The sequence below is a fragment of the Neovison vison genome, chromosome 4 (genome assembly GCF_020171115.1).
Source record: "Neovison vison isolate M4711 chromosome 4, ASM_NN_V1, whole genome shotgun sequence".
NCBI lineage: Eukaryota > Metazoa > Chordata > Mammalia > Carnivora > Mustelidae > Neogale > Neogale vison.
Genome location: NC_058094.1, coordinates 60,139,752 through 60,156,128, shown reverse-complemented (window position 1 = coordinate 60,156,128; position 16,377 = coordinate 60,139,752). Strand labels below are relative to the sequence as shown.

Here is a 16,377-nt window from a genome sequence, read left to right as displayed (position 1 = left end):
ATAACAAGTTTCCTTATTGTTTAAGCCAGTATGAGTCAGGTTTTCTGTTACTCGTAGCCAAAAGGATCCTTGCTGATACACTTCATTAGGCTACAATTACCTCAAGGGAAAGGGACTATATGCACTATCACTTAAGACTATTTAGTACCACAAAAGTTCTGTATATAGTCTATAATGAATCCATGTATTATTGTGATAGTATATATTTAATATGTGTGAAGGCTTTTACTTTCTCCATTTTAAATTATTGTATCACTGTAAGACATTATGGAATAATTACTAAGGGAAAGAGATTTTTAATTAGAACAAAAAAACTAGGAGCAGAATTTAACTAATTAAAAGTAGAACAGAAATAACCTTTAGATTTGTAACTTGTTACATTTCATGGCTGTCCTTTCACTGACAGGTCCACCTTGAATTCCAGTCAAAGCAATTTGCTAATGTGCACATAAACTCTTACAGGTAATGTAGCACATGAAGCAAATATACAAATACTATAGTTATACCTCATAGAATTATGAGAATTAAGCAAAATAATGGATACAGATCCTAGCACAGTATCTAGTACACAGTAAACACATTTAATATAAATTTGGTTCCTGTTTTCTGTTGAAGAGTTTTTCATTTCATAAATTCTAAGTACTGTGCTAAGTATGCACCACCATTTATATCATTTCACTTTATGTTGACTAGAAGTCAGATTACAGCAAATAGTAATTTACATATGACACACTTTATGGGCGAGTTAGTGCTAGGTTAGGTGGTTGATTTATTCATTTTTTTTACATGAAGCAAGTGAGTTCCAAAGCTAACCTGAACAAAATCAGGTAGGCAGTGGTAAAACTATTAACTAGAAATTAACCTGCAGTATTTGAACTGCTTACCCAGTATAGTTGAAATTGTGAGATTAATAATGCAGTCTAAATAAAGGTGAATTAAAAAAAATAAAAAGAGAGGGAAGGAAGTTTATGATTTTGAGGGTATCTAGAAGGTGACTGATGTAAGTAACAGACACAGAGAGTCAGCAGTGCTCAGTAACATCCAAGGGTGATGAAGAAAGATGTAGAGAGTGGCAGGCCAGAAGAGAGAGGTAAGAATATTTGGTGAATTACATCAAGCTAGAAGATTCTGGAAACCTTTCTGCGCTATTACAAAGGATTTTGCTTTTAATAATAACCACTAACCAATATAAATTTAATTTCCAATAGGAATTACTGAAAAACATAGAGCAAAACCCTCACTAGCTCCACCTTACCAAATAAATGCACTCTTTGCTCCACTAATGAATAAGGATGACTGCTCGTCACTGAAGCCACCATATGATCTGCAGATTTTAAATTTCACAGGATGATTAGCCTCCTGAAGACTACATTAAGTTAGTTATCTAGCTTATTACAAGGACTAGAAGAAGCCAATTACCTCTGTATGCTCTAGTAGCTAGTGCAATATTCCCAGAGAGTTATTAAGTCAACAAATGTTTGCTAAAAAATATTTGAAAAGAAAATCAGTATCTGGAATTTAAACTGTTTTTATTCTAGACAGTTAAACATTCTAAACTAATGTATAGTATCACATTTGCTGTGATGAATAAAGCAAACATACATAGACCATTTCCACCCAGATACCACAGGGACTCCCAGGCAGCAACCAGCCTGAATGACTGTCCACTGCAGTTTCCAAATGGGAAATACTACAGATCGTTTCTCTGAAGTCAGGCAGGCTTAGACCACTTTTTGGAGATTAATAATAATCCTGAGAGCCTGAAGCAGAACTTACCTAATCACTAACATTCAGAGAAGCTCTAAATCAGGATCTAAGTTTAATTTAGTGCATTGTAAGGTAGATCCAACATTTTCAGAGAACGCAGGAAAGAAAGGGGTGTGTCATGTTTCTACATTTTTCTGGGGCCAATTCCATATATGGGTCACTGATAAAGGAATAAATCTGGATTTTTTTAAGTTAGGTTTATTGAGGTGTAATCTAAATACAATAAAATGTACCCTTTTCAGCATACAGATCTATAAGTTTAGTAAATGCATACAGTCATGTTCTACCACCACAATCAAGCTATAGCACATTTCTGTCACCCCCAAAAATTGTTGTGACACTTTATGGTCAATCCCTCCTCAGGCCCTGGCAACCAATGATCTGTTTTCTATCTCTATCATTCTGTCTTCTCCATGTCACACACATTGCATCTATAGTATGGAGTCTTTTGAGTCTGGTTTCTTTCATGTCATGATACAACTGGCAACGAAGCCAATGAGACTGGGATACTGAGTGGAAAGGAGAGTGGTCGGAATTGCAATTGGAGCAGCCATAACAAAAATTCTGGATTTATAGTAGGTGTGATGCGAAGCCATGGGAAGGTTCCAAACAGCTGAATAATATGATCTGATTAAGTTAAAATAATTTTGGCTACTGTGTGGAAGATACACACAATGGAACAGAAGTAGAAAGAAGGAAGCTAGTGTAAAGACTACTGCAATTGTCTGGGTTAAACATGATAAAGGGTGCCTGGATGGTCAGTCAGTACAGCTGGTATAGTCGGTACATGAGACTCTTGATCTTGGGGGTGTTAAGTTCAAGCTCCATGTTGGGTGTAGAGATTACTTAAAAATAAAACCTTAAAAAAAAAAAAAAACACCCAACCCATAATAGTGACTACAATGACAACACTGGAGGTGGTGGAAAGTGGTCTGGTGACAGATGTAATTCAGAGGAAGGAATACTGGAACTGGATGTAGCATTTGAGGAAAGAAGAGGCAAAGATGCTCCAAGGAGCTTGGCTTGAGCAACAAGGTAGATGGTGGTGTCATCTACCAGGATGGATAAAAGAAAAAGACAGGGGAAGAGGGAGAGGCAGGTTTGGCGGAGGGAGGTGGGAGAATCGGAAGTTCCATACATTTGGATATCATCAGCATACAGATGATACTGACTCTCTCTCCTCCATTCTGTAGATCTGTATGGACCTTTGCTAGAGATATTTTTAACAGTACTTGTCCTTTTACTCCTTAACACATGAGTAAATACACTGGATAATATATTTACTCTTTACTTCACTGAGTTCCTGGAGTTAAATCTAAAAATATAACGTAAACTGTAAATGTTCAAGGCTAGACAGTTCTTCCATTTCTTGCCTTCATTTTCTACATAGATAAGAACCTCGTGAGTTTCATAAGAAGGACTGCCTCTAAATTTTATGTAAACTTTTTTCTAGAATACTTATTGTTTGCTCAACTGCATTGGCTCAAATGAGTTAAGAATAGAAAACATTTTGTAAGTGATTATCATTTTTCTTGCTTTAAAATGTTTTCTGGTATTTACTGATTAATAGGTGAAGCAGCATTTAGTAGTCCACCCTTTCTGACTTACGAGATCAAGTTTATCTTTTGGCATGGTGAAGAAGTACTTGTTGCTTAGATAGACCCTCAGTATGAGGAAAGGGGAATGGCAACATAATGCAGAAAAGCTGCAGGATGTGGAGCAGAGGTTCACTGTGTCTCCCTTCCTCAGGGAGCCCAATAATCCAAGTGCAGGGAGGAGCACTGATCATGCCCCTACTTCCATTTGTACCTCAGAGGCTGCCAGAGTAGAGCATGTGGCAGAGAGGATGACCACTCCAGTCACAGCTCCTTTCATTTATGCATCTAACCATCCATCTTCCATCCATCTATCTGACCATTATCAATGCCTTTCCTGAAGTCTTTTTTTACCTTAAAACTTCATGCAAGTTCATCATTTCCCATGCAACTGTATTTCCTTTAACATAAAAATAACTTTATTTACTTACCATTGAGTAAAACTGACATTCCAGATAGATTAAGTATAAGACCTCTATGTACAGTTGTACAGGTTATGCACTGAACACTTCATGGGTGTGTGTGTGTGGGGAGGTTCTATTCCTGCTATACGTCTTACGGATTTGGAGAGCAGTAAAATTCCTTGAGGAAGAAGCATCTTTTTTTTTTTTTTTTTAATTTGTAAAGGTGCCATACGGACTAACACCAGCCCCAGCACTTTGTATATGTGGCCACATGGACTGGGCATAAGCCTGAACCAGCCTCATTATTTTACTCCTGAAGAAGCCAAGTTCCAAGAGGTACAGAGACAGTTCCTATGGCTACTTCATGGAAAATCTAGGTTTGATCTCAGTCTCTATTCCCATTCCAGTGCTATTTTACAGCAACATGCTACCTCTGCTAACAGTGAGCTGCTCTTGTTCTTCTTAGGTGTGTGAGCTTCTGAAGCACTTTCATTTCTTTGCTTGGCTGAAGGAGAGGCCTTTGTAGGATGGTTATCTCATGCTGCTATTGCATCTGTTTCTGCCATGAATGGATATAGAGGGGTACAGCAGTCGCTAGACTTTTTGATAAATATTCAAAGTAGTAAAGTTGCTAGTTTGCAAGCTCCACGACAGCAGGAACCATGTCCAACATTCCTGTCATTTCTCCCGAACCCAGCATACAGCTAAGTTATCGTTTTATACAGAAATGTATTAAGTTTGTTTAGGTCCCATCCCTCTACTGCTACTGCATGCTTTCCTGCAGCAGGTGTGTGTCTCAGGGCCAAACTCGGAGAAGCACTGCAGTCATCTCAAAACTGCTTTCAAGGTCAATATGCTGTCAACTGCTTATTATTGGTTGGTTTCATTTAACCAGGAGCAGGAAGGTCAGTCACAGAATCATAAAACGGTAGCACTGGAATGGGTCTTGTAAGTCATCTAACCAACTCCCTTTGATAACATTCCAGAAAACAGGGTCCTAAAGAGAGGCAGAATCCATTCAGGTAGCTGCATCTAACTTACGCTATGGTTAGTTCCTAAAACTCAGGTTTTCTCCCTAATTAGCTGCTTTTTCCTAAACCCCACAATACCTTGCCATCAATCAACAAAACATGACTGGAAACCCCACAATATCTGAAACATTATGAACTAGAGAGGTGTGCCCTTAAGAATGTCTTTTGAGTTGGACAATAAATCATGTGTTTGAGATGATACACTATTATGTTCTTTTATTCTTTTCATGCAAGGGTATTCCTCAGAGAGAAGGAAAAAAAGATTAGTCAGGCAAGAGTATAAGAAACTCTCAAATTTACTAAGAAATGGATATGAACATGGGTGCCCACTGTTCTGCGTGTGAAGTTAATTTAGAAAGCACAGCTGGTTAGTCAAACGGTAAATTGTGTGCATGTGTATTTATTTTGACTCCAAACTAAAAACTCTATGACCCAGATCATTAGTTTAATCTAATCTGATGATTATTTTGGTTGAAAATATCTATAATCTTATAAGCAGGATGCATTTTTAAGCTGCTAACTAAACAAAGGAATTTTGTTATTATTAAACAATATACTTTACAAATTTTTAGCCTTATTTCAGAAATAAAGCTTGAAAAGTAGAAACAACACTGGTGCATCATTTTAGTAATATCCCAAATTATGGGAGTAAGTTGATGGTTCTGAAAGTTCAATTATTTTAAACACATTCTGTAATACTCAACCCTCATCAACAGAACTAAATGACTATAATACAGTGAGACTCCAGTGTTATCTAGTTTTGCTAACCCTGCTTCTTATACATAATTATTAAAAACAAAGATAACTTGTAGGGCAATTATTTCTTCTGTATAAGAGAATTCTATATTTAAATTAATAATGAACTACAAACTAGAAGTCTAAAATAATTTAACTCTCCTAAGATACCAGTTTCCCAACATAAAAAATTGTGGGTTTTTCAAAATTCTAGCACATGGTGCTAGTGGATAATATATTAGGGAAAGCAAAGCTGTATGTGTGCATGTAGCTTCCATTTTTATGGTCTCTGATTTCTCAGCTGGGCCATAACACAGCAAAATGGCAGTGGCATATTATACCTGGTCATGGCTGGCTTCAATGGAGCTTCCAATAGCATGGAAAGTCATCTGCACAGGGGCTAATGTCAGACAGGTCACACACTCTTTGCCACTTTGTCTATCACAGTAGTGAACCTATAACAGAACACATGCAATCTGCTGAACACCACTTGTAAGAGGGAGCCAGATGCAACAGGTCCTGTCCAAAGGCTCTATATTTCCACAAGAATTCAAATAATTTATGCAGAACACACTTCAAATATTTAAAACCTTATCAGGACCTTACAGTATCGATGGAAAATCTATTAATTCCATTTTAAGTACTTTTGAAGTTGTGAAAGAGCTGAGAAAATGCTTTATAAAATGTTTTACACTATTACAGCCAGTAGAAAAATTCACAATTAAGTGCTATACCTGTCTTTGTAAGTCTAGCTTTTCGTAATGCATAATGCATAAAAGACTTGAGGGTAAGCGTAAGGCAAAGTTCACTTGATTTCAATGGAATTTTGTCAACCTGAATTTTCACTCATCTTTGATTCTATGTCTGTGTGACTGCCACTTAATTGGTAGTGACATTCTTCTATTTCTACATTATAGTCTCTATAAAACCACTATTAAATATATACAGCTATCACTACATCATGTTCTGCTTGACATTTTGACATTACAATCAAATAGAATTAAACTAAAATGATTTCTAATATGCAGACCAAAATAAAGTTACCATATTATTTTTCTTTTAGTTAAATAAAACCAACCATAATTAAAACCACATGTAAGACACATTCCGTATCAGAAGTAGGGTAAATGGGGGTAAAGGGAAGTGTGAGTCCCTCTTCCCAGTGGGAAAATTTACATCCTCTCATTTATCTACTTTCACAAAAGTTCTTTCACGCAGTGCTTATTTTAATTCTAAGCTAACAAAGCAAAAACAGCATTGCTTTTGAGATAAATTAATGAAACAAGCCTATAGAACAGAATTCCTACTAATTATATTACAGAGAAAACTGGTCTATTAGTTATCACTTGGCTTAACTTGTTAAATGTGTATAGGTCTAGGATAAAAGCTTAGGTGAAAATCTTGAATTTGTGAGGAAGAAAATTAAAACACACATTAGTTCTCTGAAGCTTAATTCTGACTGCTGTGTAATACCCTATATTATGTAATATACCTTTATTATAGATTATGGTCCATGTATATTTTGCCATGGAAAATAGACATCTGACTGAAAATGACAACAATATGGATCTTAGTCTAATATTTTAATAACTGAACTTTTTTAAGGCCAGTAAGTTTAAGATTTGCCATCAGTTTCCCTGATGGTAGGGAAGCTTCCTGGAATCTCTAAAAAGTAGTTTAGAGTTTAAATTGAGGAAATATACAAAGTTTATTTCCAAAGCACTTTAGAGATTTTATTATAAAAATAGTTTTTCCAAGTTAACTTTGGGGGAAAAGTCTTGACAACAGTTCTAAATCACCATAGTATACCTCCTAAGCAAACTGAAAGGTCACTCAGTATATGTGAGTTCAAGTGTGTGGATGTGTTGTTTACTATGCATTAGCTACATATGATGGGAGAAAATTAAATTTATCACATAACAGGTTTATGCAAAAGCCAATAAATGGTGACACTAAAATAGCTATAGCTCACAGCTGTTCATGGTACCGTTAAGATATGATGTCATATAGAGTGCTATTATAAAACATGCTTTTCTAAAATAAAACAGAATCGTCCTTTGACATCAGTTGAAAGTCTGTATGAAAGACATGCCACTTCCCTAAATATCCAAATTGACAGTGAATACCCTGGTTAGCCAATTTATTGCAGTTCTATTCTTTCTTCTAGAGAAATGAAAATTACAAAAGACAGAAATACCACAAAACATTCCCAGTAGAAAATATAAACTCCAAACTGTATTTGCATTCATGGCTTAGATATTATTACTGAAAGAATTAACTTCCTTCTGGAAGCCTGCGATACCCTAAGAAACGCTGTGCCTCCCACAGACATTCAACATTGGTGACCACATATAACTCATACAGAACAGATGAATGTAAAGATATAAGTCTGCACACAGCTGCAAATAAAATGTCAGAGCATCCAGTGAATGTGACAGAGACTGCCAACTGTCCTCTAATATTCTTCCACAGTAATTCCTAGCTGGCTACATGAATGCTCAGAATAAAGTTCGTATTTCCCAGGCTCCTTTGTAGCTAAGACACCATATGACTGAGTAGAAGGTAAATGGAAGAACTCCATTAATAGCTTTCTGGAAACTTAAAAAAAAAAAGAGATTTTGAGTGTCTGCCTTTTGCTTCTTCTTTTTTGTTTTTTTTTTTTTTTAAAGATTTGATTTATTTATTTGACAGAGAGAAATCACAAGTAGACAGAGAGGCAGGCGGAGAGAGAGAGAGGGAAGCAGGCTCCCTGCTGAGCAGAGAGCCCGATGCGGGACTCGATCCCAGGACTCTGAGATCATGACCTGAGCCGAAGGCAGCGGCTTAACCCACTGAGCCACCCAGGAGCCCCTTTTGCTTCTTCTTGATTCATTTTGTCAGCCCATTGCTTGGGATATAGACAGACATTACCATCTTTGACCAAAGGACAAGGCCTGAAACCTACAGATGGCAGGGTGATGAGTAGGCAGGAACTTGCGTCCCTGAAGACTCCATGAAACAGACCCATCACACTAGGTCTGGACTACAAGCTTACAGACCTTTCCATGAGAAAAAAATAAACATCTATTTTATTTAACTCACTGGGCTTTTTAATCACTTAAAAAGAACCTAATTCCCATGGGACTTTCTCTACTGCCCTAGAATCAACACCAGGACCGCAGCCAACAACAAAAGGAGAGCTAAGAGCTGCCAACATTAAGGCTAGGCCTTATTTCCAACCCCTTAATAAGAGTCAGCAGAACTGATCCAACAATACACAGAAGAACTAGGAAGGGGGAAGTGAAGGGGAGGGAATTATCTTGATTGTCACCCTTATGAGAAATATAACATTTTCAATTTGTGGGGTAGCTCTAAGAAAAAAGTTAATACAGAGTGGGAGTACTTACATTCTGTCCCCTAGCAGAACTGATAGGCTTCCTTTGAAAACAAATCTTGACAGAAATCAGTATGTGCCCCTAGCAGTTTGGAAACATAGGAAAATAAAGAGATTAAGTTTGGAGATATCTGAGAGCTTGCTGACGGAGTCTAGGCACACAGTGTGCCTGAAAACAAAATGAAAAAAAGGATGAAGAGAGATATGCTCACCCTATATATTCATGGCCCTTGGAGCCATGAGCCCTTGGCCCATGAGCCAAAGAGAAGCTCAACAGAAGCCAAAGGGATACTCAGGCCAAACAAAGAGACACCTACCAACAGATGGGGTCAGAGGCAAGGACCACTGGCAAAGTCCAAAGGAAATATGGCTGTCCTTCAGGGACAGAGGAAACTGGAAGAAACTAAATGCTGCCTAAAGAAAATTATGAATGTCATCTACATGGAAACCAGAGTGGATGAAACCAGGTTAGGGCATCATCTCCCCCTATCTTGGTCCCCTTCCAGGCCTCCCAACACCAGTGGAGTAAGGCCACAAAATGAAACAGATGGAGTATGATGAAGAGGTCTCAAAAGCCCCCACCCTAACATCTATATTCAATGACACTGAAATGAGAGGAAGGGAAAAAGAAATCAGTGTACACCCTCCATCCTCCAAGTGTCTTGAGCAAAACAGACTGGCTTGCAATGGCTGGGATCAGAGTTTGGCATTTTACCATGAACTAGACTCAATTTTTAAAGAGCTTCCCTATGACTCTGCAATTGCACTACTGGGTATTTACCCCAAAGATACAGATGGAGTGAAAAGAAGGGCCATCTGTACCCCAATGTTCATAGCAGCAATGGCCATAGTCGCCAAACTGTGGAAAGAACCAAGATGCCCTTCAACGGACAAATGGATAAGGAAGATGTGGCCCATATACACTACGGAGTATTATGCCTCTATCAGAAAAGGATGAATACCCAACTTTTATAGCAACATGGATGGGACTGGAAGAGATTATGCTGAGTGAAATAAGTCAAGCAGAGAGAGTCAATTATCATATGGTTTCACTTATTTGTGGAGCATAAGAAATAACACGGAGGACATGGGGAGATGGAGAGGAGAAGGGAGTTGAGGGAAATTGGAGGGGGAGATGAACATGAAAGACTGTGGACTCTGAAAAACGATCTGAGAGTTTTGAAGGGGGGGGTGGGAGGTTGGGTGATGCCTGGTGGAAGGTATTATAGAGGGCACGAATTGCATGGAGCACTGGGTGTGGTGCATAAACAATGAATTCTGTTACACTGAAAAGAAATTAAATTTTAAAAAAAGCTAAACATAACTAGACATCAAAAAGGAACATGAATGGGAGACCTGACAGAGTATGGAGTAAAGTGGTGACAGGAAAAATATAAAATCATTCCATGTTTATACCCCCACTGCACTGAGGCTGCCCAATAAAGCAGATAAAATTATGTGAAAAATATAGGAAATTATTGAGGACAATTCCAAATTAAACAAAAAGTAATAATCTACAGATAAGAACCCTTAAGAGATAGTCACACTTCACACACCACTCCATCAGCCACTTGTAAAAACAAGTTTGATATGGCTCTGTTCAGTTTCATATTTTCTTCTTGGACATAACAACATTAGAGTTCATAAAATTATAAATGTCAAAAAAATGATAATATGCAAGTGACATTCATCCTTCTACACAGAAAAACGCTTCCTCTGATTCAAAGCATCAGCAGAAGCCAGGGTTCTTAGAACTACTAGCTTGAAATAATTAGGGTAATAAATCCCACTACCTCTTCAGAACTGACAGAGCAACATTTTCTGTTGCAACAGAGCAGTGTGTTTCTACAAACGTGGCCCTAACAATTTCAGTATGCGGTGTCATAGGACCTTGATTTTGATTACAGAAAAGTGAGTAAAGATAATTTTAGAAGATTAAAAAAGTCATCTTCTATGTGTACTTTAGGATTTATTGTCTATAAATCATATCATTTTGCCATCTTTGGTACTCTAAAATGTTAGCAATTGATCTTGATTTTTATAATGTTATAGCACTTGTTTTGGATTTATAACACTATCAAATACTATAAATTGACATTTTGTTTCTTTTTTATGGATTTACAAAAATTATTCCACCAGAAGACGGGTGGAAAATTTCAATATATGTACATTAAACAATGTGGCTATCTTTGAAATGTACAAATCTGTAACAGTTTTTATTTTAAAATAAATTTTCTAGTCTTGACTTGTAATCACATAAACCCAAATGAGATGCTATAATTGTCCATTCTAATACTGATTTTGCCAGTCTAGAGATTTCTTTTTCCTGAAGAGGAGACACACATCACTTCAACCATTCATATAACTTAAGAAATAAAGAAAAATACTATAAGCTTTAGAATAATTTACATTAAAAGCTAGGTATGTAAATTTTTTCATGCCATTTTGAAAATATGAGAAGGCATCCAAGTGAAAATGTCAATTCCCTACCTCCTACCTCCAAAATAAGTTCCATCAAACCATTTCCTGCAGGGCTGAAATTCCTTCATGTTTCAGGACTACTAAATATTTTACTAATCTCAGCGGGAAACTGGTTAACTGCTTGCTGTCAGATGTTTTTAATGGTCACTCCCTGTGGGACAAAAGTGAGGAGGGTGTGAAAAAGACCCATGTTTAAAGAAAGTTGCTCTTTAGATCACTAAGGAAAGATAAACGCCTGTGCATTCATATGTGATACCTAGCATAATCACCATAGCAAGAGAACAAGTTTGATTAGTGCATCTCAGGTTCATGAACCGTGGGGTCTACTGCAAAGAAGCAGGCAGAGATCCCCTTCTAGCTACTGCTTAGAAGCTCTGCACAGAGAAGAAAAGGCAGCAAGGAGCTAAAGAGTGACAGGTGTAACACTGGAACTAAGAATAAGCATGCCAAAAACATGCTTGACTTTTGCAGTCTGCAGTATGGAAGACCTATATCTTTATTAATACACAAAATAGCATTCTCTTGGCAAAATGTGAAACATTATTATTTAATAAATATTGCCCCAATAAATAGCTTAAATTTGTATTAAACATTCTTAACTGCTTGATGACATGTAAATCATCTTACTTATTTGGGTCAACTGTGGTCAACAGTAAAAAGCTACATTATGTTAGTTCTATATTCAATTAATGAATTAATTTATATGTAATAAAAAGTCCATGAAAAGCACTTAGAACAATGTCTGACTCGTGATTAGCATTAAAATATACATATTAGATATTCTTATTACTATTATAACACATCATAATAATATAATAAAAGACATGACAAGATATATAATTATTAACAGTAATACTACATTAGGATAATGTCTGTCACTGACTTTCTCTAAAGTTTTTCCCAATCCTTTTCATAACTAAAATCAACTCCTTTGTAACTAAAATGTAAACATATATTTAACATGTTCAGTCATGTACCTGCATTTTAGTTGTTGGAGTAATCTGTTTCATTCTGTATGTGATATGCTTGTCACATTAATGGCTCTAAAGGGGTAAGTGAATGAAGGAAGTCACATTATAAAAACTGAGACTCAACTTATAATTATCTTTTCTCTCTTTCAGAAATTCTATGCTTGGGATAAGCTCTGACAATTACATGCCTGTACTTGATATAAAATTTGGCAGAGATGTATAGATTTATGTCTAGCGTAAGTCACAGATTAAAAATTGCACAGCAAATGCAACAACAGATGTGTTATCAATATTGTCAAGGGAGATAATTGCACTCTTACTTTAAGGGATGAACATGTATGACAAAAATCCCAAATCTTTTTTCTTCGCTTTTCAGTTTCTACTCACTATGCTAGTGGAAGTCTAAGGAAGAAGTCCTTAGAAAGTAAATCATACGCACACATATATAGTTATTTTAGTTTGACATCTCCATTGGAAAAAAAAAATAAAAGCACTAGGTGATTTTTAACAGTCAATTTTATAGCTACCAGAAAAGAATCTTCTGTCTTTTGAAATGTGCACTCATGCTTTGACATTCCCACATACAACCATTTACGTATTTATAACAAGAGATGTTAAAATCTACAGGGCTTAAAACAAAATAGCTTTTTAACAAGAAAATCTTTTTCCAAGGTCAAAGGAAAATTACAGTTCATTTAGGCAGTTAGTATATCACTGAAGTTAACCCAACACAATCTCTTCCCAATAGGGCCAACCAACTAATTCTCATGTATTAGAATTCTATTGTATTGTATTGAATATCACTTTAAAGACAAGACCTTACAAATCTTTTCATTATATACCAGTTTAATTTATAACAGCATTTAGTTATTTTTTTTCCTAAGAAATATTGGAATGTGTTTCTTTCTACTCAGGAATTACAGATTTTAGAAACATACTATATTTGTTTTCAAATATAATTACATTCATGATGCAAAGACCATTGTGACTTCTACTTTCAGACAAGATGAAACAGATCTACATCTCCCTATTCTTCCTGCTAAGTACAAGTAAAAGCTTGGGGTATTATATATAAGACAAATGTAAGAGGATTCAGAAAGCAGGAGACAAGGAGGAAGAATCCCAGCTAGGGATTTCAAGACCCAAGAAACAACAGAATGGTGAATCTCTCAGTTTTCTCTTTGCCTCATGTATCCTGGGCTGTATGCCAGAGAAGCTGGCAACATGGAAATGACAATGGATATAGAAAATAATAATAACAACAACAGGGGAGCCTGGATGGTTCAGTGGGTTAAAGCCTCTGCCTTCGGCTCAAGTCATGGTCCCAGGGTCCTGGGATCGTGCCCTGCATCAGGCTCTCTGCTCAGCGGGGAGCCTGCTTCCTCCTCTCTCTCTCTGCCTGCATCTTTGACTACTTGTGATCTCTGTCTGTCAAATAAATAAATAATATCTTTAAAAAAATAATAGCAGGGGCGCCTGGGTGGCTCAGTGGGTTAAGCCACTGCCTTCGGCTCGGGTCATGATCCCAGGGTCCTGGGATCGAGCCCCATATCGGGCTCTCTGCTCGGCGGGGAGCCTGCTTCCTCCTCTCTCTCTCCCTGCCTGCCTCTCTGCCTACTTGTGATTTCTCTCTGTCAAATAAATAAATAAATAAAAATCTAAAAAAAAAAAAATAATAATAATAGCAATAATAAAACCCCAAGAAAATCTGCTCGCTCTATCCAAAGGGTCAGAAAAAAGAATAAATTAGCAAGACAGAAAACATTTAGATGATAACTGCCCTATTCCAACTAAACACCACGGAAAATATGGCAGACCCACCCCCACTCCCATTAGCAAAAACCAACTGCGGAGCTTAGACTTCTACCCTTGCCAGATTAATGAGGTGACCCAATCCTCCACCTAGAGTAGTGACTGAGAAGGGTGAAAGGGAGTCATAACTTTTACCCCTGCTGGATTCCTAGGCTTTTGTCTCAATCTAGTGATATTGAGACATGCTGTATCCTCTCACTGGGGTGGTCTCAGAAGTGGCATAGTGGAGGGTCAGGACTTTCACCACTTTGCAGTTATAACATGCCCCCCTCTTCCCAGTGGAGAAAGTGAAATTTTACCCATAACAAGTAACAAGGCGGCACTCCGAGATCCCTAGCTGGTGCAACAGGGGACTTAAAAAAACAGAAGCCATACATAAGACACAGAGATTTATTATGCCTGAAACATCTAGGATTCAACAGAAAAATCTTTCATTACACCAAGAACCAGGATAATCTCAACTTGAAGAGAAAAGGCAATCATGAGATGCCAACACCAAGATGACATAGACGTTAGATTCATCTGACAAGTGTTTCAAAGAAGCCATTATAAAAATGCTTTTAAAAGCAATTACAGGGGTGCCTGGTTAAGTCAAAGCGTCTGCCTTCAGCTCAGGTCGTGATCTCAGGGTCCTCAGATCAGGCCCCATGTCGGGGTCCATGCTCAACAGAAAGTCTGCTTCTCCCTCTCTTTCTGACCGTCCTCCCTGCTTATTCATTCTTTCTCTCTCTCTCCAAAAAAATAAAGAAAGAAAAAAAAAAAGAAAGCAATTATACACAAACTTGAAACAAATGAAAAAATGTAGTCTCATTAAAGAAACAGAAGGCATAGGAAGAACCAAATAGAAACTTTATAGCTGAAAAATAAAATAACCAAAATTAAAAACTAAGTAGAGAAAACAGAAAAAAGATTAAGTAAATTTGTAGATAGAAACATAGAAAATCCCGAACCTGGACAACAGAGACAAAATAGATGGAGAAAAGTGAACAGAGACACAGATATTTCCAGGATCATGATGAAAGATCTAATATTTTGTGTTATCAGAATCCCAGGAGAAGAAGAAACAGTGACTGGGGCTAAAAAGAATCTGAAGAAATAATGGCTAAAATGTACTAAATTCTGGTAAAAGATACAAGCCTACAGTTTCAGAAGCAGGGCAAATCCCAAACAGAATAAACACAAAGACAAAACATAATCAATCTTCTGAAAACCTCAGACAAAGAATAAACTTAGAAGCTAGCAGGAAGAGAGAAACAACTCCTGACCTACAGAGATGGGACACTCTGAAAGCAGTGTCTCAGCAGAAACCACGGAGTCATAAGGAACTGGCACATTTTTAGAGCGCTGAATGAACTGTCAACCCAGAATTTTATATTGAGCAAAAATATCCTTAAGGAATGAAGAGGAACACAAAACAATATCAAATGAATGGAAATCGAATATAAGTTGCCAATCTACCTACTCCAGAAGAATAGCTAACATAAGGTTTTGAAACGGAAAGGAAATGATAAAAGCAGGGATCTTGAACTCCATTGGGAAGAAAGAAAAAACACAGAAAGGAGTAAAAACAATGGTGAATATACAGTACGCTTTCCTTCTCTTCTTGACTTTTCTGAATATGTTCGGCATTAGAAACAAAAACTGTAACACTGATATGGTACTTAATGTATGTAAAGGAGATATTAAGATAATTATATTACAAACAATATAATTGTTTAATATAAGAAGCATTTGGGGGACTAAGAATGGTACAGCATCAATTCTGTGATATTCTTACCAAAAATGTACAACCTCCATCAATCAATCATGAGAAAATATTAGAAAAACCCAAATTCAAAAATATTCTACAAAATAAATAATCATATTATTCAAAAACATTAAAGTCATGAAAGACTAAAGAACTACTACTTGATTGGGAGAAATTTAAGAGACATCACAACTAAACGCACTGTGGGATCCTAGACCAGACCCTGGGCAAGAAAGAAGACATTAGTAGGAAACACTGGAGAATTTTGAATAAGATTACATCATTATTAATTTCCTGGTGCTGACAATGATACTGTGGTTGTATAATTGTTAGCATTAAGTTCTTTCTACCTTTCTCTAAATTTAAAATTATTTTTTAAAGGCCATTATAAAAGTAAACCTTTAGTGCTTCAGAATAAAGGAGACTTGAAAGAGGTCACGTGCCCATTAGAGTAGATATCC

At 36.8% G+C, this 16,377-nt stretch overlaps 1 protein-coding gene across 8 annotated transcripts in view; it reads right to left on the bottom strand.

The window, feature by feature from the left end:
- Nucleotides 1-16,377, bottom strand: part of STAU2 (staufen double-stranded RNA binding protein 2) — a 330,383-nt gene that overhangs the window by 104,133 nt on the left and 209,873 nt on the right. For 6 of the 8 annotated variants that reach the window (XM_044245452.1, XM_044245450.1, XM_044245458.1 and 3 more), the window contains one exon: nucleotides 5,874-5,987. The exons of 1 other annotated variant lie outside the window; for it this stretch is intronic. In XM_044245452.1, the coding sequence (XP_044101387.1) occupies nucleotides 5,874-5,987 (114 nt within the window). Of the gene's footprint in view, nucleotides 1-4,661; nucleotides 4,764-5,873; nucleotides 5,988-16,377 lie in introns of those variants that run through there. One more of the 8 variants, XM_044245453.1, reaches the window with a different exon arrangement.